General features: G+C 41.6%; 1 protein-coding gene across 2 annotated transcripts in view; it reads left to right on the top strand.

Annotated features, from left to right (window-relative positions):
* SHTN1 (shootin 1) overlaps positions 1-23654 on the top strand; it is a 94757-nt gene that overhangs the window by 51595 nt on the left and 19508 nt on the right. For both annotated transcript variants that reach the window (XM_035029896.1, XM_035029889.1), the window contains 5 exons: positions 1251-1404; positions 3562-3661; positions 8956-9038; positions 15427-15536; positions 18675-18728. In XM_035029896.1, the coding sequence (XP_034885787.1) occupies positions 1251-1404; positions 3562-3661; positions 8956-9038; positions 15427-15536; positions 18675-18728 (501 nt within the window). The remainder of the gene's footprint in view (positions 1-1250; positions 1405-3561; positions 3662-8955; positions 9039-15426; positions 15537-18674; positions 18729-23654) is intronic.

Below are 23654 nucleotides of genomic sequence, written 5' to 3'. Positions count from 1 at the left end.
AAATCTTAAAAAAAAAAAAAAATAAACACTATGTTGTTTCCATGGTGATAAAAGCAACATATGCTTCTTCTAATAAACAAATGTTTTAAAATACAGTACAAGTTAAAGAAGAAATTAAGATTATCCAAGAATTCCATATCTTGGTACCTATGCAAACTTTACGCAAGTGGATAATTTTATGAATGTAGTTTAAACGGGATCATACCATGCATACTATTCTATAGCCTGATTTGTTTTCAGTTGGTAATATCTTGTTCCATGTCAGCATGTAGTGAGCTTTGTGATTTTATTTTAATTTTTTAAAAAGACTTATTTATTTTAGAGAAAGAGAGCACAGGTGGAGGGGCAGAGGGAGAATCTCAAGCAGACTCCATGCTGAGCCTGAAGCCCTATGTGGGGCTCAGTCTCACAACCCTGAGATCATGAACTGAGTCGAATTCTCAACCAACTACACCACCCGGGCATCCCAACTATGTGATTTTAAATGGTTGTATAGTATTTCAGTTAGTGAACACAGCATGATTTATTAAATACATAATATTGGTGAATATTTAAGTTATTTTCAGTTCTTTCCTGTTATGAAGAATACTGTATGAATATATGTGAATACTTGTCTTACTATTTCTTTCTTTTTTTGGAGAGAGCAAGTGTTTGAGCATAGTGGAGGAGGGGCAGAGGGTGAGGGAAAGAGAGAATCTTAAGCAGGCTCCATACGGGCTCGATCTCACGACCCTGAGATGAAATCAAGAAACATCGGTTGCTTAACCAACTGAGCCACCTAGGCACCCCTTTACTATTTCTTTAAAGCAAGTTCTAAAAGTAGTATTTCTAAATCAAGCGGTCTTTCTTTTCCTTTTCCTTTCCCTTTTCTTTCTTCTTTCTTGTTTTTAAGGTCTTTGACTTGTTACCAAATTGTCCGCCCCAAGGGTTCTTTATCATGCTACCTGAATTTTCTCTTAAAAACAGGTACGAAGCTAATAATCTGTTTTACATGAATTTCTTAGATATTATTTTACCTTTTTGACCCATGTTTCAACACCTAATTATCTGAGACATTAAGTCTGCAATAAATTTATATTGACTTAAATAGCTGGTATTTTAAGTATCGTCTATACTCCAGAATTTGTGTGGTTTTTAAGATGGATTGGTATCTCTTTGCTATGAAATGCAAAGTAAAGGGAAACTGATTTTCCCCGCTTTATTTTTCCTTGACAAAGGAAAAGCTACAGAAGTCTGTTTGTGAATTACAGGTGAAAGACTTAGAAGAGCAGCTAGAAAATGCGGCACTCCACAGAGAGATTCGCAGCCTCAAACAGCAGCTGGGGCTTCTGGAAGAGGATAAAAGAGAATTGGAATTGAAATACCAGAATTCGGAGGAGAAAGCCAGAGATTTAAAGCATTCCAGTAAGTGTCCAGTGGGCTGCTGCATCTGAGTCATCTGTGAATTCCGCATGCCCGCCTGGCCCGTAGCTAGTCCAGAACACTTGCTGAATGCTATACAGAAATACCAAGATCAGTTCAGTAGAATGGCCACTGTACTCCAGGGATTCACAAGCACTTCGACTTCTTTGTGGAGTCAGAGCATGTGTGAGCTTCCCATACAGAATGAAGAGACAAAGATATTGCTAATCTGAGAAGACCAACATTTCAGCATTTCTCAGGGCTTCTGATAGGACAGATAGGTGTATTCATTGAGTACTTATTTTGTTCATTTTAGGGAGGGTGTTTTTTTCCCCCTTTCCTTTTTTAGAGAGAGAGAGCATGCGAGCCAATGGGGCTGTAGGGGAGGGGCAGGAGAGAGAGAGAATCCTAAGCAGGCTCCACACCCAATGCAGATCCCGATGTGGGGCTTGAGCTCATGACCCTGAGATCATGACCTGAGCCAAAATTAAGAGTCTGTTGCTTGCCCAACTGAGCCACCCAGGCGACCCTTAGGGTGCGTTTTTAAAAAGAATTAAACTTTTAAGGTTCATACAACCCTCATCTGTGGTATAATTACACGCATGAACTAATACTTTCAATGTCACACCTAACAATAAAATGGGCAACAATATGTATATTAAGTGGAAAAACTTTTAAAACACCAGGGGATATTTAGATCAAAGGATTTATTCATTCAGTTCCAGAAGGCTTGACAGGAATGTGTGAATTAGATTATTACACAGGGATAAGTAATAAGTTTCTGTTGGAAGGTAGGTGATTTAAGGAGGCAGGTTGTTCCCTTTTATAACAGCTTCAATATTCACTTGAGGTATTTTTGGTTAATTTTATACTAGAATTTTGAAATCTGTATAGAAGAACCAAGCAGGCTTTTTTTTCCCTTTAAAAAAACATTCAGTGCTTTCTAACCCACAATGAAAATGACTTGCAATTTACTTTTTAAAAAACTCATCTAAAATTAAGAAGTGTTCCATTCTTTTTAAGTGAATATCCAGGCAGCCTGTGGCCAAAGCCATCTTTTTTATTTACGGAGGGGGCAGACACAAAAGAGAACCTGAGATTTAGTGTTGAGTATGTTTTATTTAGTATCTGCTGTGTGCATAGCCAGCCATACCCTAGGATACTATAAGAAATCTAGAAGAAAAGAAACCATGCCTTTTGTCCTTGAGGAACTCAAACTCTCTTTGGAGAGACAGACCCATACATATGAATAACTAGAGGACTCTTGGCCCTCAGAGAGAGAGCCCACACTGCTTATTTAAGTGTTGAGAGTAGAAATAAACAGGCAGATCATTGGGGGTGCAGTCATTCATGGAGAGAGGAGTGGCTGGGGAAGGGGGAGCCATTCCTGAGTACACACAGTGTTCAGTACCTAGAGCCTATTGGAGCCCGTCTTAGAGGTATTCGCATCTGCAATAAACATTGAAATCGAGCTCCTTGAACTCAGAAACTGTGTCTTGAACAGCACCAAGCATGGACCCTTTCCCATTATTGGTGCCAAAATACCTGCTTCATTAAGGACATGAATGAATTGAATGGATAAATTCTGTTTCCAGAATGCTCCTTCAGAAGAGCAAAAGGTTTCTGAAGTTACAGACATTTGAGAGTCTGAGTCTGGTTAAAACCAAGAACTCCAGGATTTGCAATTTTTGAAGGAAATTAGGTGGAGGAGGAAAGTATGTTATTAAAATTCATTACTAAATGTCATCTTTAAAAATTAATTCCTTGTCTATACCCTTTAAAAGTCAAGTATTCACAATTTCTTAGTGTTTTGAGTAATACATGCCATTGTTAACAAATATTTCTTCAGCCTACTCAATCCTTACCTCCCACCCAACCAGCCGTTGTCCTGAATTATTTTTCTTTTCCATAGTTGTACATGCAGCCACAAGACAGTAACGTTTTCTTGTAACCTATGTCAGGCCCCTCTTGCATTAGTGGTCGCAGCCTGGATGATGAAAAGGCTGAGATGTTCTGCAGTTTCATCCTGAGATTTCTAACTTTGCCTTAATACCATGAACTTGATTTTGAGAGAGGTTACTTTTTTTTTTCCCTTTATGTGTGTAAAAGGTGCTAAGTGGCTTGTTTCAGCTTCTTTCTGAATGCTTGTTCTCTATGCAGTTGATGAACTCCAGAAACGGGTGAACCAGTCTGAGAATTGCGTACCTCCACCACCTCCACCTCCACCGCCGCTCCCCCCGCCTCCCCCCAATCCCATCCGGTAAGGCTGTGCAGGGAGACTGCTCTGCATCGTGTCGTTCCTCGTCAGAGAACCTGAAGTGTATGCTAGTGGGATCCCCTCCTTAAAAACAGAACCCAAACTTACTGTCTTAGATTGCGCCCTCAGAGGGATGGGTGGTAAAAACTCTGAAACAAACCAGCTGGTATTTCTCTCAGAAAAAATTTTTTTTTTTTTTAATTTTTAATTTTTATTTTTTTAAGATTTTATTTATTTGAGAGAGAAAGATCATGAGAGAGAGCACAAGCAGGGAGGAGAGGGAGAAGCAGGTTCCCTGTTGAGCAGGGAGTCCCATGTGGGGCTCCATCCCAGGACCCTGAGCCCAAGGCAGCCGCTCAGCTGACTGAACCACCCAGGCGCCCCTCTCAGAAAATTTTCTAAAGACCAATATATCACTCCCTTCTTGTAATATTTGTAGAAAGGCCCTAAGAAACACCTGGCAGAAACATTCTTGTGGCCTGCCACTTTCCGCTGCTATAGATGTTCAGATCCCATTTGGATGTTCCAAACCCAGAAGCTGGACATTCATTTAAGAAGTTTGATACTTCAGTGTTAAGATTTCAGCCCATGACGTTAGGATTTCCTTTAACTGGAAGAGCAAGGAATTTTAAGCTTTTCCAGAATTTTTTTTTTTTTTAATCTTTTCTTGCCCTAATTTGAATTTGAAAAGCTCTGGTTTGTTCATTTACTTTAAAAATAAAAGTACTAAACAAAACAAAAACTTATCAGTACTAATTGTTACACACTAGTAATTAAGCTCAGAGTGCTAATTATGTTTTATCCCTAACCTCATATTTAAACCTTTAATAATGCCGAGAGAAGAACCTTCCATAAGAAGAAGAAATTGGGTTTACATTCTTGTGACAGGGAATCATATATGCAGACAAGAATTCACTTCTTCTGGAGCCTGAGGTGATTTGGTGGTATTGAGTGACTGAATTAAGCACAGTACACCCCGGGAAACCTAGAGGCAAGTTTTGCCTCCTTTGTGGTTCTTCATTCCACCATCCAGAGTTACGCAAGACACAACCTCCTTGCATGGTGACAGCTTACCTCCTCATGTCATGATGTTCGCTGCTTCTGTATAATTTATTCTTGAACAAATGGAATTTAAACTTTTCCTAGATTTTTTACCTTTCATTAACTCATGTGATTTGTTTAATCCTTTCACACAGAGAGGCCATTTATTCCTACTTTGCACCTTTGCTGATCTGTGTGAATAGAATGTGTAGCGTGTTCCTCCCACACGATGATGAAAATGAGACTTTGCCTTTTAAAAAGGTTCTCATTAGTTTTTCTTACTGAGGAGGGTATGACATAATCTACTTTGAGCCAGTGAAGTAGTCAAGGCAAAATAATTTTTACACATGATTGATCCAAGAGTCCATTGAAAGAATTTCAGATATTTTAAATTCCTTCTGTCCTGGGTAGCTAAAATCTGTTGGAGATATCCTGAATTTGACACTTAAAATAGGAGATTCATCACTTTCATCTTTCTCTAAGGTGTAGAATTTTGAGCTGATAAGAAAGGTCACTTCTGTCTATGAGGAGGGAGAATATTAAAAACATGATTATAGTCTTGCTGTTGGCCTTTAGTTTTTAGTCTCACAAATCTGGAAGCCCTTGGAATTAAAAGTAAAGTATAACCTAAATAGAATATTTTCCCAAAGAGCACTTTACAGTTTTACTGAGAAATAAAGGTAGGATTCAGACTATGTATGTCTAAAGCATGAACTCTTTTATAAGGCCCTTTAAAGAAAATTTTCATTGAATAACATGAATGATTTTTATTTTAAGATGAATTTAAGTAGTAGAAGATGTAATTTCTCAGTAGAAAGATTTTTTTTTTTTTTTTTTTGGTAAGGAGTACTTTCTTGTCAAAGAAATATATTTGCATATGTATTGAGTTTCAATGGACTTTAAATCCACCAGTCAAGGTTTTCTAACTTTGTTCCTGAGCCTCATTTATTTCACCCTGACAGAGATCATAGATAGAAATGAAAGTGGGGGGAAAAAAAAAAGAAGACTAGGGCCTGCTCATTTGACCCAGGGGACAGGTGGGAGAGAGGAAGTCGAGGAAGAAAGTAGACCTTGGTCATGTTGTATTAGCAGTGGTGAACACAGGAGAGGTCCTGGGCAGGTGTGGCCCAAGGGGGAAAGGCAGGTTCATTGGTGTACTAGTCAGTGTTCTCCAGAGAAACAGAACCAGTAGGGGGGTGTGTATGTACATGTGTATACATCATGTCCATTCACATGGGTTTATTCTAAGGAATTAGTTCCCATGATTATGGACTCTGGCAAGTTGCAGGGTGAGTCAGAAAGCTGGAGCCCAAGGAGAGCCTATGGTGTGGTCTCAGTCTGCTGGTCAGCAGGCTCCAGACCCAGGAAGAGGCAGTGTTTCAAGTCTGGAAGCAGGGAAAAGCAGATGTCCTAATTTCATCTTTCAAAAGGTAGGCAGGCAGGAGGAATTCTGTTTTACTTAGGGAAGGGTCATCCTTTTGTTTTATTCAGGCCTTCCACTGATTGTGTGAGGCCCACCCACATTAGGGAGTAGTCTGCTTTACTCAGGCTACCAATTTAAATGTTAATCTTACCCCAAACCCTCACAGAAATACCCAGAATAATGTTGGACCACATATCTGAGTATCCCATGACCCAGCCAGGCTGACTTATAACATTAACCATCACAGTGGCCTGAGAAACACTGATTAAAGAATTTCAAGGTAAATATTTTCCACCAAACTGTGCCATCTTTGGGGGCTCTTGCTTGAAGCTTTTACGCATTCAATTGAACTGACTGTGAAATGGGGCAATTTTAGCCAGAGGTTGGATTATAGGTCCCAGATGTCTTATCCTGATCTTCTCATCTGTCCTGTGAGACCTGCTTTATTGTAATCTAAGCCCCATCTTGACAGAGGGCTCTTTTTAAAAATATTACAGATGATTTTCCTCTGGGCACCATAGGAGGCTCCAGCTTATACTTTAATTCCCAACAGTGAAAGTTAGCACTTCCTCTCATCTATTTAGGTGGTTTACGGTGATGAACATCGATTTTGACATCATTTATGTAAACATATACAAATATTCCAAGCAGTACAAATATCTTCCTGCTTTGTAATCTTGAAAATTTCAGAGTCAGCGGTGGATTCACTGCAGAGTGTTGGGAGAGGATAAGATGAGGCCGTGCCTGGGGAGAACCCTGTCCAAGCCCCACGCTACCATGGAATGTTAGCCTGTAGACATTGAGTAGTCCTGCCTTGAGTGACGGAGTGGGGAACATGCACAAATAAAGTTTGCATGATTTCATTTCTCCCAACTTCAGGAATAAAATATGCTTGTTGGTAGGTTCTAGAAACCTCACAGGGTAGTGTAGAGCTGAGTGTAATGCTTTCTTTTTCCTGTGCTTTGCGAGAGATTGTTCAGTGTATTTGGGAATTTTAAGAAAAGGCAGTTAGAGAGGAGATTAATAATAGATCTCAAGGCAGAAGTAAGAAATTTAAAAAGAAAAAATCTAAAAATTATGGTGATTAAGAAACACGGAGTTGTTCTGTCCTCAGCCAGGTATTGCCGTGTGCATCCAGATGCCCCTTTTTCCAGATGTAGCATTATGCCTTCCCAGCTTGGCTTCCTCATGACTGTATTTTGTCAAATCCCATTTACCACACCGAGAATATTTATAATGAACGTTTTTATAATATAGTCCAAGAATCCTTGGTGCATTTGTTTTTTTTTTGTAAACTTTTTTGAGGAGAGACTGATAACATATATGTAGGAACATACACCAACTTACATACAGTTTAAAAGTAGTATGAAGTGAACATCGTGTGTTCACCATCCAAATCAAGAAATAAAAATACTGGTAGCCTGTTTTTAAAGAAACAAATTTTGCTTACATATAGATCCCTGAACTCCTATAAATATACATATTTTTTTTCTAACTATATAATTGGAATTTTACTGTATTCATTTGGGTCTTGTTCTTTTTACTCTATGTTATTTTGTGAGGTTCATCCATGTTCTGTTGGGTAGCTGAAGTTCATCCATATTCATGGATACATAATCTGTTTTATAAACGTCTGAAAGTGTGTTTATCCATTGTACATTTGAGTTATTACCAGTTCAGGGAAGTTCTGGAATTCTACACATTCTGGCAAATGAATCCTTGTGCACAAGGGCTTGCATTTCTGTAAGATAGACAGAAGACAGAAGTGAAATCCCTGGCTCCTAGGATCTGTCTGTCTTCAGCTCCACTGGATAATGCCAGACAGGTTTTCCAAAGTGGCACCATCGGCTCATCTACCATCTTCAGTTTGAAGTTCATCCACTGTCTTCTTGTTATTCCACAGACCTACGGGCACTTGATATTATCAGACTTGCAATTTCTTGCCTGTTTGATGATGATTATGTAGTAGTATCTCAATGTGGGTTTCATTTGTTTTTTCTAGTAGCTAGTGAAGTCAAGCACTCTTTTGGGTACATGTTTTGGAGATTTGGACTACTCTTTTATGGAGTTTCAAGGCTTTTGTCCATTTTTTCTGTTGGTTGTATGCTTTTTCTTGTTGATCTTTGAGTTTCTTTTTATTCTTTTTTTAAGTTTTTTTTTTTTTTTTCAATTTTTTTAAGTTAAGTAGTCTCTACACCCAACGTGGGGCTCAAACTCACAACTCTGAGATCAAGAGTCACATGCTCCTCTGACTTCTTTTTATTCTTTATGGTGTCTTTTAATATGTGGAGGTCTTAAAATTTTAATGTGGTCAAATTTTTCATGATTTGGATTTTGTACAGATTTTGTAAACATGGACCAGAGAGACTGTGGTCTAAATGTATTTTATCCCTTAAGTATCTGTTCTGTGTCACTCAGATTCAGATGTTTTATGCCCATATTTCACAGGTGAAAACATCCCCTAATTCTTTGATTTTTCCCTCTCCCTCAAAAGTATTACATAGATAGCTGTTTCTGAATTGTAGGTATGAATATTGGCTTTTTTTTCTGTTTTACTTTGCCCAGTATTGTAATGGTAATTATAGTGGCTCCCTTCTTAGAGTAATGAGTTTGGTTCCACGCAGAAAGGGATGAGACCTCTTTCTCTTCATTAAAGTGCTGAAAAGTTCAATAATTTATTAAAAGTGGAAAGTAGACTCCTAAATTCTAGCTATCCATTTATGCACCTAGAGAAGAATTGGATTTTTACTGATTATTTTGAATCAGTACATTTTATTTCTTGAATCGTCAGGTGTCCAGTAATCTCCTGTCATTCTTTTTCTTTCTCCCAAAGATCCCTCATGTCCATGATCCGGAAGCGATCCCATCCCAGCGGCGGTGGTGCTAAGAAAGAAAAGGCAGCTCAACCAGAAACAAGTAATTTTCACCCCCTTTGGTTTACTTTCAGTGGTTTCATCCCAGGTTTTCAACAACACACATAGTCTTTGAGTTCTTTGACTGTGAACAGATTATCTGGGGAGAAATGTGAACCTAGCAGCTGATCAGAAGGAACAAGGTAACGGTCCCTGCCTTCGTGTGGCTCCTTGTCTACAGCAGGTCACCTGTAATGTGCGGTCTGCTGGGATATGTCTTCTTTACAGGTTGAGGTTCTCTCCAGGAGGAGGTGTAAAGGAAAGAGAGGGAGTGATTCCAGGTGAGGGGTTTGGGGAAAGACTTTTTAGAGTTGATAGCAAGTGAACTGAGACTTGATCAAGCACCTGCTATGTACTGGTCTCATGCTGCGTGCTGGAGACAGAAGACATAGAAGTGACATGAGAGGGGGAGGCAGGAAGTAAATAAGGACGATTACCTGGAGGAAGAGCACACGTTTCTAAGAGAGGAAGGAGAGGGACTGCTGGTATCAGGAAGAGATGCTTAAGCCGAATAGTTTGGATTTGGGAAGTCAGGATGGGGGTATTCAGAATAAAAGTAGTTCCCATAGAGGCGCAACCGAATCAAAGGTCCCGAGTGGGGAAGGAGCTTGGCACATTAGGAAACTGAACAGAGGTTGGTATTTACTGGAACATGGGGTACAAGGGAGGAAGTCTGAGCCAGATTCTGAAGGCTGTGGTCAAGATTTTGAAATGTGTCCTAAGGGCAGGAGAAGTTTTAAGTAGGGGTGTGACATGGTGAGGTTTGTCTTTTTAAAGCAATCACACTGTTTGCAGGGAGAGGCCAGGGAGTAGACTGCAGAGGAATGAGAGGATGGGGGTGGCTGTCCGTCGTTCAGATGCACATTGCTCAGACGAGGGTGGTAGCAGTGGAGACAGAAAAAAGTGGATAAATCCAGGAGCAGCTCCGGGAGGTGCAATTCACAGGAGTCTGACTCGCTGGAGAGGGGAGAAGTTGAGGATAACGTGAACTGATGGAAGTGGAGGGAGAAGGCTTTACACTGAGCAGAGGCATTGGCAGCCAGGAGTAGGGCTGGCTCACAGAGCTGCGGATAGACCAGTAGAACCCACATTCAACTCAACATGTTTGCTCAGCACCTGTTAGTTACAAAGCATGGCGGATTTGCCTGGTTCAAGCCCAGTCTGGTGTGGACTTCTTGGCCCCCTTTTCCTGCCCCAGGTTCATCGATACGGTCCAGCCACTTTCCTACCATTGGCAGGGTGACGTTCTCAGATCGATGTCCCACGTCTCGTGACATTGCTGTGTTCTCACTGCATCACAATAGAGTCCAAACCCTGTAGGCTGCTTAGCGGTGGTTTTCTGATGTTACTTCCGCCTCAGTTCTGTACGTCTGCTCTACCTTGTGGCTGGACCATGACCTCAAAGCCCCCTATGCACTTGCTCTGTGTGTCCTCATTCCAGAATTGCTCTGCTGCCTTTCCTCTGCTCAGAGCTTTCCCGGGCAGGGGGCTCTGATTCCACGGCTCCTGTGTAGGTTCCAGGCTCTGCCCTCCACTTCCTCTTGTTTCTGAGGGTTAGCTCCTTAGTATTGGCTCATTGCTGTGTGTTGCGGTAGCATTTTGCTTCAGATTTTATAATGTTCCATCCCCCCAGCCTCTGATGTGGTGTTTGGGGTTATTTCCATGTCTCTCCGCTGGAACCGACTGCAAGCTCTTTGAGGGCTTACTCCTGCCTGCAAGTCTCCTGCAGCTGCATGCACCTTCAGTAAATCCAGGTTTAGACCTAGCCCTATCCTTCTTTGCCAGAAACTCGCAGCACCGTTACAGATGAAAGCTAGTTGATTTCATCTGTATAAATTGACTTTTGGTGCCTGCCTCCTACAACCCTTTGGAACCTATTCCTCTCATAGTACTGCTGAAAGGGCCATTCTGCTTGTCACAAGGCGTTGCAGGATTCAGAAGTCTTGTCTTTGGCGATTGGCAGGGTAGCCCTGAGCCTGTGTTACTGGCTATAAGCCTTCCTGACACTCTAATTAAACTTAAAATTTTGTTTGTTTCAATCTTGTTTTGGGACAATTGGTAAAGCTCAGAGGGTCAGGAGGGCAGTCAAAATAAAATGATATCCCCTTCTAAGTAAATGACATTATTAGCTTGTCAACCTTGACAGCACCCTTAAGTTTTAAAAAAAAATATTCTAAGCTTATTAACCCCAGTGTTAGAAACCATATAGTTTTCCTTATGAAAGTGATGTTTCATTTACGATTCATGATACGGGGCAGTGTTCTCGCCCTCATTCCTGAGCTATTGGGTTGTTACCTGGGATGTTTAAGTAGAGTTGCTGGTACAGAAGTCACTCATGAGACTGGAAACTGAAGCCACCCTAAAACTATACTGCCTTAAATGATAGGGACCGTAGACAGACATGGTTGCAGCCTCTCTCTGTCTGGCAGGGTAGTTGTTTATAGTGTCTTATTAACAGTTCACACTAAAAATAGTTGTTGAATGAATAAATCAACAGTGATTAAATGCATGATGAATGAAGGCAGAGCATCAAACATTGGGGTTGTCTGTGACACTTCAGAGTTTACATTTCTAAGTAGGGATCAGTCTTGCTATCCCAGTATTATTTTTTGTTAGCACCTTATGATGGCTTTCACTAGCCAGTTGGTGTGCTTCTCAGAGCTGATGAACGAAGAAACTTTCATTGCTAGGGTGTGGCTCTTAAAAAGCGTCATTGTAGGGGAAGGTCTGGAATATTTTAGACATAGTTTTAAGGTCTAAATGTAAGAAATAATTAACAAATTTTAAATTAACAACTCTAATTTTGATAAACATGCATGTATTGGACAAGTTCTGAGATTTTATTTTATTTTATTTATTTTTTTTAAGATTTTATTTATTTATTTGAGACAGAGAGAATGAGAGAGAGAGAGAGCACATGAGAGGGGGGAGAGTCAGAGGGAGAAGCAGACTCCCCGCCGAGCAGGGAGCCCGATGCGGGACTCGATCCAGGGACTCCAGGATCATGACCTGAGCCGAAGGCAGTCGCTTAACCGACTGAGCCACCCAGGCGCCCCAAGTTCTGAGATTTTAGAGATATGCTTGCTGCTTATCGAATATTTAGGTCATTAATATGTTGACATTTTCTTACCTCAGTTTGCTAACCTGCTGAGTGGGGATAACCATAATCCCTATTTCATAGGGTGGTTGTGAGAATTAATGAGTCTCCTAACATGTGAAGTATTTAGCTTAGTACCCAGCATATACTCAGATACTCAAAATGTTAGCTTAAAAAAAAAAACAAAAGAAAGACAGGGTTCCAACCACCCCTTGAGGGGCAGAAGTCCTCATTCAGCAGGCTCTTGTGATCATTGTAGTTAAGGAAATATCCTTAACTTTATGACCTTAGGTCAAATTCAAACTTACTCAACCATGATGCGTTCTTTAGAAATTTTGTACATCATGGTGGCATAAGATTCTTTTTAAACGCCTTTTTAAAAATGTTAATGAAAGAGAAAAGTAATCCTGTGGAACTTAGAAATTCATTTTCGTTTCTTCTAGGTAATAACAAAAGGCTTTATTGAGCAACAAGGTGATGGTTTTGTCTGTGGGTCTTTGAGGAACGAGCTTACTTTTCAAGTGGGTCTTAAAATTTAAGCCTCAATTAATTACATGTAGCTTTCTGATCTAAGACTGACCTTGAAGCACTAACTCAAAGAACATTTGATTTGATTTTCCTGTGGCAGTTCAGTGACATTAGACCTGTTGTCTTCATTTGTCCCTTTTCTTTAATCTCCAGTATCCTGCATATTTCCATTGTCCTCCTGATTACAGGCTTTTGTGAGACAATTACTAACTGCGTGATCGCAAAAAGAATTACAAAACATGCCATGAGCTCTCTGTAGGTGATCCTTGCAGATTTATTAGAGCTGCTTAATAGTTTAGAAGTTCGCACAGATTGCTTTTTGCTAGTTCAAAAACAGGGTCGGTGAGAGCGAAAGCTTGTGTAGCTAACCTAGCATTGCCCTTGTATTGTGCCCACGTAGGGAATCTGATAAGAGCGATTTCTTTTCCTTAAGACCAATTAAGCCTTTACATTTGGAAAAGACTAAGAAATTAGAGCCTGGTTTATAATCTGTACACAATACAGATAGTGGTACTTCTCTGAATTATCACGATGATTCTGGCAAGCAAAAATAAGAAACTACTTTAAATTCCTGTTATGTTAGATGCTGCAGCAGATTTGAATGGTGTCGACCATAATTCTCCATCTGTCTGCCTTAATTAGTTTTTGTATGGTGCATTTAATTGGGTTTCAGTCCTTCCTTACAGAGCGCTAATCTGTTTGTCGGCCTTGTTCCTGTTGCCATGCAGCTCTTCTCAAGTCTCACTCAAAATGGCAGGCTTTCTGAAAAATCAAATGTTTTTTTTTTTTTTTTTTTTTATTTAAAAAAAAAAAATTCTCAGGAACGGATTCCATACCCTTACCATACCTGCACCTGGCAGATCTGGGTTTTATCTCCCCTGACTTTGAGTAGGGTCAGCACAAGCACCACGTTGTGCATAATAGGTATTCAGATATTGAATGAGTGAGTGAGCGATTGAGTGAGTGAATGAATGAATGAATGAATATCTCTCCATAGTAGTTTTCTTGTCTGTCTCCTCGTTGATGTTTGGGAGCCATCTGCAGAAGCTACCCAAGAAAATGCTACTTAAGGGCACAGAGTTGATCAACCCACAGTTTTGCTTTCTTTCATTTACTGGTGGGTGAGTTCTGACTTCGGTGCCATGTTTCCCACGTTGCCTGGCAAAAGATGCTTTCTTGCCATCTGGATCTGAAAAGTGCTGTTTGGGTATTGAGAACTTCTCATTCCCCACATTTCAATGGCCCATGAAGATGACAGGACCCTATCTGAAGTTAAGACTGTATCGGAAGACTTGGGTTGTACAGTGAGTATAGCAGTGATCCCATCACTGTGGTGTTGTCAAGGTGAGGATGGTGGAACCTTCTGGATTCTTCTGGTTGCTCCCTGAGGCATAACGTAAGAGGAATAGCTACTCAGTGTTAGCGTGACGTCCACGTGGCAGAAAAAGAAGCCACGATGTCATAAGCCTCATTAGTGCAAAGCCTGACACTCCTGTCCCTTGGCTTGGGGACATTGTTGTGATGGCCTCCATTTAGAAACTGTCCTTTTGGACTTCAGCTATTTCTGCTCAAATAGCAAAAATATTAACAGCCATATAAAGCCAAAAGTTTAACAAGTCAGTCAGCAGGTGGATGCTTGCTGAGTGCCTACCATATGCCCCACATTGTAGAGTACGCTAAACGGCCTAAGAGGAAGGTCTTCATGAGGTATTTAAACTTAAATATATTGGTTGCAGTGAATGAGACGGATGTAAACATGAGATCTAGAATGGCATTAATGGTGATCAACGTTCCAGAAACGATTGAGGGCCTTTGGTCAAGCTATTGTGCAGTAGACAAATTTCATTATTCTGATCAATAGCTTTAAGCCCATCTCAGCTACATTCATCTAATTCATGTATATTTCAACAGCATTATTGTTTTTGTGGCAAAATTAGTGCAAAGGTTAAACAATAGACAGTTGAAATTTTTTTAATCAAATTTAATTACTTAATTGCAATCATTTCTGGGTGTATGTTTTCTTTTAACATTGACAATTTAAAAAGACTTGAAAAAGATTTACTTAAATGTTTCCTTCCATTGTGATTCCTAAACAAAAGATGGCAATTTAAAAATAGATTTCACGTATCCGCTGTTCATCTTCTGTCTGTGTATTTCTTCCAACATGTTAACAGATCTTTTTTATCTTTTATTTTCAAATGGGCTTTTTGATAGTTATGCCTTCTTTGGGATGATTTCTTTGACATAGGATGTTATAAAAACATCTCTGAGGCAAAGACGAATGAATATTTGGGGTTAGGTAGAAAGCTGGAGAAATTCAGGTCTATCATTATGCTGACAAATGGAACCGAATCCACTTTAATTGTTTAACAGAGATGAGCCAATATTGATTTCCAGGCTACAAATTAGAGCTTAAATTTTATGACTCTAATTTTTATTTTTATTTTATTTTATTTTATTTAAGTGGAGCCCAACATGGAGCTTGAACTCAGGACCTCAGCTGAGATTAAGAGTAGGACGCTTCACCGACTGAGCCACCTGGGCACCCCTGTAACTCTAATTTTTTAAAAAAACAGGTCTTTTATTAAAAGATTCTTTTAATAAAAAAAATTGTGGCTACCTGGTAGCTGTTAACCTCAGTAAATTGTTTCTCGATGTCGTACGATTCTGTCTGAAAAGCGGCTGTGCCTAATTACAAAGTGCATCGGAATAGAAAGTAGCTGTTTTCTTGTAACATAAGATGATTTCTGTGTGTGTTCTTTGATAGCTGAAGAAGTCACGGATCTGAAGAGGCAAGCAGTTGAAGAGATGATGGATAGAATTAAAAAGGGAGTTCATCTTAGGCCCGTTAATCAGACAGCTAGACCGAAGGCAAAGGTATGGAATGACTAAATGTCGCCCCTCCTGTGATGCTTCCTTTTTCAAGTGTAAAAGTTTGAAATTTGATGAAAGCGACATCAGGGCTGACTGTGAAATCTTAGGATAAGGCTAATGTGCCATAAAAGCCTCTACTCTTATACAGGCATGTTTCAGGACTCCTGTTTGAGCCGCAGTTAACCTAAATCCCTATAGAAAGTCCTGTTGTTGCAGGCGCTGTCCTCTGCTTGATATGAACTGCTACACCGAACAAAGAATGATCATACCCTTTCTTTTCTTTAATTCCTTTTGTGTAATTCAACAAGTATGGATTGAGTATCTCCTGTGTGCCTGGTACTGTATTAGGCCCTGGGGATAAAGCAGGAAACAAAAGAGGCAACAAATCCTTGCCCTTCCTGAGGCTTCTGTTTCCGTGTGAGGCGAGGGGGGCCGGGTGGGCAGGTGGCATCGCCTGATAGTGTCAGAACGGACTGAAGACAACTTTTGAAAAATAGGTTCGTCTGATCTCATTAATTTTACAAACCTGGTCCAGGCCACTTCAAGGAGAACGTTTTGTATATATACATCATCAGCTGCCGCGGCAGTGAGCACCAAGATCTAGCGAAGCGCCTAGAGCCTAGTTCTCCCTTATCTCGTAGGTGTGTCACATTGAAATAGACCAACAATAGGGTTTTTGATATTTGTCTTGAAAAATGGGTTTTTTTGTTTGTTTTCTCCCTGTCTTAAAGCCTCAGCGGAGGGGTCCTCTTTCTTCTTTTTCTGAACCAAACTTTAATGTTCTTTCTTACTCTCATGGATGCTCCTCTTCACCTGCTTCAGGGGCCCCAAGTATCATGACTATTAAGTACAAATTTTGCTGGACTTTAAAAGTCACCACTTGGTCACCGGCAGGCGAGGTGGCCGGGCAGGGCAGGAGTTGTCGTGGGCGGGGGCTGCCCGTGGAAAGGGGGTTGGAACGAGGGAAAGAATACCCAGCTGCAAGAGTAGATTGATGTACAGTGAAATGGAAGCTCTCACGGCCGCATGGAGTGCTGGTCGGCGCGAGTGCTCAGGGAGCAGTTTTCCAGGTGAGGGACGGAGCACCCTCAGTCTGGCCCGCGTGTTGTCCGTGTCTGGCACCTGAAGCTCCCTGCTGATGGAGCTGGGGCCAGATGCTACCCCCCTCACTCCCCCGCATCCCAGGCTCTTCTCTCCCCAGAATGGGCAGAGTGCCGGCCCTCTCCCACTCACAGGGTTGTTGTCAGGCTCAAGTGGACAATAGTGTGAGAACACTTAAAAACGGGGGGTCTCAGTGGAATCTTTGACGTGAATACATTTTTAAGACTCTCGTGTCACAGCTCTTTCGGAATGAGTCAACCAAACCAACAGACTAGAGAAAAATGCAACGTCACGGAGAAGCAAAATTAGTTTAGAGAGAAAAGTGTTGAAAACCTGTTAAATCCTAAGCAATCAGTGTTCTGTATGTACTTTCCTTTTCAGAGGATCACTTTGTCCTTTTTCCTTCTTGCCATGACTCTTCCAACAGTTACACGTTATTTAATGTCAGTTCAGAGCTGGAGAACAGCTGAACAAGGAGCAGTGGACGACTGGGTGTTTCACGGGTAACCATGCAACCATGTAGAGGTAGTGCTGAATGGACCCGCTCAGTAACCTTGGAACAAGTGGTCACTGCATGCGCTACCAGACTCCCCGGCACAGGACAGTGGTGCTTTCCTGCCGAGGTCACAGGCTCCGGCCTGTAGGAGGCGCCTGCAGTCCGGAGGCGGTGGTGTGGTGGCACTGAGTGGCCTGGAGCCTGGGCGCTTGCTCAAATGTCACAGCTCGTCCCCCGCACCGCGTACCTGCACAAGTCAGACCTGCCTGAAGAACACTAATTTAACCGCATATTTTCTAAATTCCTGGATGTCGTCGTGGCTACTGTTGTGGTTGAGATTAGTGTCTTGGAGCTTTGGACTGGCACCTGTGATGGGCACCTGTGACTGGCGCAGATGGCACGTGTGTTTCCCAGAAAGCATAGACTATGAAAGTGGAATGTCTCCGTCCAGTTTGTACCTGAGCAGCAGATCTCTCTTCCTCCCCAACCCCCTCTCTCTCTGCCTCTCTCCCTCTCTTGCTCCCTTTCTCCCTCTTTCTCTCACGTCCATTAAAAAAAAAATGGGAACGGGATCTTATTCTTTCATTAGCTTTTGAGAGGAAAGGGTTATAGGTCGCTATTGATCACTTCCCGTCTCTCGATGAGAGAGAAATTAGCTTTACCTCTTCCAGGAATGAGAGGCCAGGGAGTTCCCTGCAGGTTCTCCCTCCATCTATGTCCTTTGTGAAAGGAGGTGGTATGGGGGAGATCAGAGGTCTTTGAGAACCTCGTGCTAGATTTTTCCTCCACTAAGTTAGCCGAGGGATCCATAGAGACTCTCAGGTATCGTGGGGTAGGCGAGTATTCCCCAGAACTTCATTTCAAGTTATTTTGTTCATGGCATAGCCAGACGCCAACTGGGCTTGTCATCAAGACTCAACTACAACCTTTCTCAAGGTGTACCTTTCCTCACAAGTAAGACGGAGGGATTGCGCTGTGCGCCCTCTGAGGCATCTCTTACCGCTTCGGTGGCCAGTGATGCTAACGTTCTCCTGTGAAGCCAGGCTCTTTGCTGACCCCTGCTCCCGACTCGGTGCTGTTGTGAAATTCCTGAAACCAGACGCGCCAGTCCCCTGGAGCTACCGGAGCTGAGAGAGGTTTCTGCCGGTCGCTTGCCACCTGCCCCATGCTGCTGCCTTCCCTCCCACCCCTCGCTCGCGGACGCCAGGCCAGCCATGCTTATTGTAAAAAGTTCTGAATATTTGAAATTGAATCCTTGAAGTCTGGTGTTTACCAAACCTTTTCTCTGTATGATGATAACAAGAGGTGACAAAATGGCCTTTAGAAGATGGGAGCTTGAGTCCTCTTGCTTTGACTACTTCCCCTAATTTCTCTATTGCCACTGCTTAGGAGCACTGACCTGTCTAATCTTTTTTCCTAACTGTAAGACATAGACCTGATTTTTTAAAAAAATAGTCACCAGAAGCTGCCAATACTTTGCCATGTAAATATCTCTGTTTAGTATTATTAGTATTAGTAATTGTGCTTTCTTTTTAAAATTGTAGCCAGAATCTTCAAAAGGCTCTGAGAGTGCTGTGAATGAGCTCAAAGGCATACTGGTAAGAATGGATCTCGGTTTTATTATTTAGTTTATGGGAAACTGAAAGGAGAATATTTTAAAATCTATTTTTATGAATAATTGGTTTTGATAGGTTTTATTTTTGTTCACAATAATCCTCAGTTCTTTGGGTAGTTCCTCTTGATTGTGCCGTGGACTCCTCCATCGGGCATGTTAATATGCGTCATGCATCAATACTCTGCTGTTTCTATTCTAGAAGATGGTTACACTTTCATAAAATTCGCTATTTCCTATTCCTGCCCTCCAGTCCTTGCCTGACAACTTCAAGACAGAGTGACCAGATCTGAGGATGAGGGCGTGCTTGGCCAGAATGGAAACACAGTAGAGTATATTACACGGATAGTGCTTGATTTGGGGGTGCAAAAGTAGAACTCTTGGTGCCAAAATGTCCATCTGAGCTCCCACCCAAATATGTTAGTATCAGGAATCAGGGTCACAGTCTGCTTCTCCTCATAGTTTAAAAAATTATTTGATGATAAATTGGAGAATAAGATAAAAGTCCCTGTCTTTATGTTACTGATTTCATTTTCTTTTTTCTTAAAGATTTATTCATTTATTTTAGAGAGAGGGAGCGAGCATGGGGAGGGGGAGGAGCAGAGGGAGAAGGAGAGAGAGAGAATGTCAAGCATGCTCCCTGCTGAGCACGGAACGCAAGGTGGGGCTCCATCCCACGACCCTGAGATCACGGACCAGAGCCAAAACTAAGAGTCAGGTGCTCAACCGACGGCGCCACCCAGGCGCCCCATTACTCATTTCATTTTCTAAAGGTAACTCCTGTCCGTTGCAGAACAGGCCTAATGCCCGTCTCCAGCTATTTTTTTCTCCTTGCAAACTATGAGCTTTTGCCAACAGAATGAGTGGGTCCTGGCCTGTCCGACAGTTGCCGTCAGAGACAAATGCCTCACTTAGAAAATGTTTCAGGTACTAAGAGCTCTAGTCTCAGATCCTGTTACGGTCTCAATACCAGTTATTATGCACAGTAAGTCACCAAATGTGGAGGCGGAGGTACAGAACTAGTATCCTCGTGTTTGTTGTTACGGTGTTAATTATGCATTGCATGTAGACATCCACATAATTGTGGTAAACAAAATTATTTTCATCAAGCATGAAACAGCAGACTGAACTCAGAGTGGCTTAATTAGTTTGCTTTAGGTTTAGGTGAGTGGAATTAGTCCTAAAGAGAGGTATAGCCTGGCTCACAGTGGTGGTCCACCTACGGAATAAAGGATGATGACCATTGAAAAAGTATGTCGTTATTATCTAATGGATTCTTTGAAGAGAAAACCTTGTTATCCAGTGAGAACTCCCTGTGCAGGGTTCTTTCGTCGTCTTGCACATCAGGATGCTAATTCCTCTTCATGAAGATGCCCCAGAGTAGAGTTCTGATCATTAGTGAAAGAGTACACTGAGGTTGACTATTTAAAATTAGGCTTACTTGAACAATCGGACATCTGTCTAAGATACAGATGATACTTGATTAGCCAAGATATCCCACTCCCTGATAATGCTGGATGGTAACAAGTTTACTGAATTATAGTGTTGTTCTTAAAGATCACGTTCACTATCCAGTCATATTCAGTATAATTTTGTGCCACTTCAAGGAGAGAAATTTGCAGCGTGGATTTTTGGGAAATAGTTTACAAATTTAAAAAATTGTCAGAATTTCTTTCTTTTCTGCAAATTGCCCCCATCCTCCTCACTCTGGATTTATCATTAGATTTCTGTACCTTGTCTGGCATTAAGGTATTCCTAATAGCTATTATTCTGGCAATATTATATCTTTGCATTAAGTGTTTTTAAAAAGTGGAACTCATGGTGCTGTCCCCTGCTCTTCTTTGCCAAATGGCAACTCTCCAGTACCCCCGTAGAAGTACCCTTTGAGGGATGATGGATCATTTGGAACCCCCAGTCACTTGGGGCCAAGAAGCCATACAACTCCTTGTGAGAGAGAGAAAGGAAGCCCCTCTTCGGTGGGCCTTTATTGGTGCTTCTTGCTGGCACGCAGACTGTTAGGGTTGTCAGAGTTAGTCCCAGCAGAGCACATGAGCATGGACAGCCTGCCAGAGGTGCACTGTGATGGAGAGCCAGCATCTGTGCTGAGAGAGGCCAAGAAACCCAAGAAACCTCATGGTCAGTTCGACTGTAGAACAGAAACCAGGAAAACAAGCAGAAACTGGTGTTTTTGCTGAAGTCAGATGTGACCTGAGTTGTAGGGACGTCACCACTTGGAGACTGGGCCTTTTGCTGAAAGTTAGCCCACAAGTAGAAACACATCTCTGGCTTGGGGTTTGGAAAATCTCGCTCTGTTTGAATGTGGACACTTTCCAAGCCAATTGCTGTAGTTTCAGTGTCAACTGAACTTATTTTTCCAAGCCTGTGTACACTGAATTTTTAGAAGCTGTAAGTTTTGTAGATTTAACAAACTTACAGTTTATTTCTCATAGTCACACAAGGGTTTTTTTGGAGGTTTTGGAGACTTCCCAAATCACCCCAGTCATGTAAAGTCACTCTAAGTGGGAACAGCGATTTCTGAAGAATAAATCCATACGAATTAATCTAGAAGTCTCTTTAAAGTTCATTTGCCTCTAAATCAAATAAAAACAACCTCTAAGAAATTCTCTTTTAGGTTTTTCCCGAACATCTTCAGTTTTTCAGAGGGAATCATCGAATAGTTGGTTTTGCCACCGACAATTAGATCAGTTGGTGTTACGAACATTTAACCGCCATGGGGACTGAGATTGAACAGTGGTTTGGGAATCAGAAGAGCTATGTTCAAGTCCAGCCCTGTCACTGACTTACTGTGGGGCCCAGCCCAAACCCCAAGGTTCACTGAGTTTGAATTCTCTTCTCTGTAAAGTGAAGGAATTCTGTGTACCGCATGCCTTCTAAGTGAATTTCTGATCCTCAGACTTTATGACTAATACATAAATAGACAATTTAGACAGTCTTGGTACTTTATCAGCTGAGCTCCTTGATCATTTCAACTGAGCGTCATGTAGAAATCTTTCTTTTTCTCCGTAAGTGCCTGCATATTTAAAGTTTACTCATGTATTAGCTGAATCGGTCACATCAGTCAGTGGTTGGAGAAAAAAAGTTTGAGATTCAAAGATTAGAACTTGGAAAACGGAATCGTTCAGTATCAGGTGTGATGAGAGGGTGGCTCAGCACCCTCAGAATGTGGGGGAATGAATGCTGTTATTCAAGTGAAAAGTTGAGGTTATGGTGAGAGAGAAATTCTTCCTTAAAAGATATCCTTGCAAGGTGTATGTGTACAGACACAGATCTCTTTCTTGAATTAACTCCAGCCGTTGGGAAAAATCAAAGAACGTTCTTGACATTCAAGCGATGTAATAGTTTCAGGTAACAGCAGTGGCCTTACATTTTTCAAATATCTGTTTACAAATGATACAGCTGGTAAGTTTTAAAAATTGCAAACACATGATTTGGGGAATAGTTTTTCTAATACATTTTTTCAAATTTGTCTTAATTGGCTTAGTTCTATTTTCTTTATCTTATCAGTCTTGATCCTATTTTAGTATTTAAGTCCTTGAAGAGTAGGTAAGGATCTGCATTAACTGTCAAATAAACCACATCATCCAATTTTTTAAGTTATAAAATAAGCTATTATTTTACATATGTTACATGTAATGTGATTTTCCTTTGAATATATTTTATGAATTTTTGCAATAAATGAAAAGCAGAAAGAGATACTTGGGGGGTGGAGTATCATATGCTTGATTACAGTATGAGCCTTATCTACCTATTTTACACATTGATCTTAGCTGGGTAGCTAATAGCAAAAGAATAAAATCTCCTAATCTTGTTAGTCAATCCCCTCCCCTGCCCCATCCCCACAGGCTGTTTCTCAAAGCCTTTACCCAGTTAGGGAAGAAGCCTTTCTAAACAAAACATAATAACCTATATCATGTGAGATTTGTAACTACCTAATATTACAAGCTATTTTTTTTTTGTTTTATAGGCTAAAGAAGAAACATGAGTTACCATTTTTAGCCAGTAGAATTCTTAGAGTCCTTCAGGAAGTTGGCAGGGGAGGCAGGAGCAGGATTAAGGCAAACCCATAGTGAGCTGAGGTGGGAAGGCTGGCCTGGTTGTTGGCCTTGGGGGACAGAAGCTGCCTCTGACTGTGGCATGAAGTCTGGCAAGTTATGCCAGACTTGAGGTTCTGATTTGCTGAGATCCAGAGATTGTGGATCTCCTGGCTTCCCCCCTCCCCAAGCACGTAGCCCAGCTAAGGAAGGCCATTTCAAAGAAATAGTGGGCATTTCTTATGAAAGAAAACTGGACCCCTGGTAATGGTGCAGTGCTGAATCCTCACATACAGGATGAGAAGTGTGTCACCCAGCGTTCTATACACACCCTTGACTGGTCCTGGGAGATAGAAAGCCATAGTTCTCCCTCCATAACAGGCTTCCCAGAGGAGCCAGGGCCGGGAGCCACCGCCTGGGTCTTCCTCCATTGTCTTGAAAGTCAGTACCAAATTCAGCAGGTGCACAGCTGTATGCCATCTCTTGTTTCCTTCAGTATCTTCCGGGCCCTGGATAATACATTCACTGCCTCCTCTGTTAGGAATATGGAATTACGATGCCGGCCCTTCCTTGCTTCCCTGGGTCATCGTAACCCTTCCTCCTTCACAGTGAAGTCAGGGGATGCTCGGGGCAGCCCTTCTCTGGCCAGGCTGCACGAGAGCGCCCTGTGCCTCCCGTGGCACCCGCCACACGGTGCCACCAGGTGGGGAGCTGGGTCATTCTGAAGACTCGGCCACACACTTTCAGTCCACGAGGACTTGGGTTCAGTAGCTCTTGGCTGCTGTGTCAAGAAAACCTTCGAAGGTGAGTTCACTACATGCTTCTCTTCTCCCCACCATCGATCAGCATCTATCCGGATC

The sequence above is a fragment of the Mirounga leonina genome, unplaced genomic scaffold (genome assembly GCF_011800145.1).
Source record: "Mirounga leonina isolate KUSES-001 unplaced genomic scaffold, KU_Mleo_1.0 Mir_114, whole genome shotgun sequence".
NCBI classification, from domain to species: domain Eukaryota; kingdom Metazoa; phylum Chordata; class Mammalia; order Carnivora; family Phocidae; genus Mirounga; species Mirounga leonina.
Note: the sequence above shows the minus strand (reverse complement) of the source record. Positions and strands in the feature narration are given on the sequence as shown.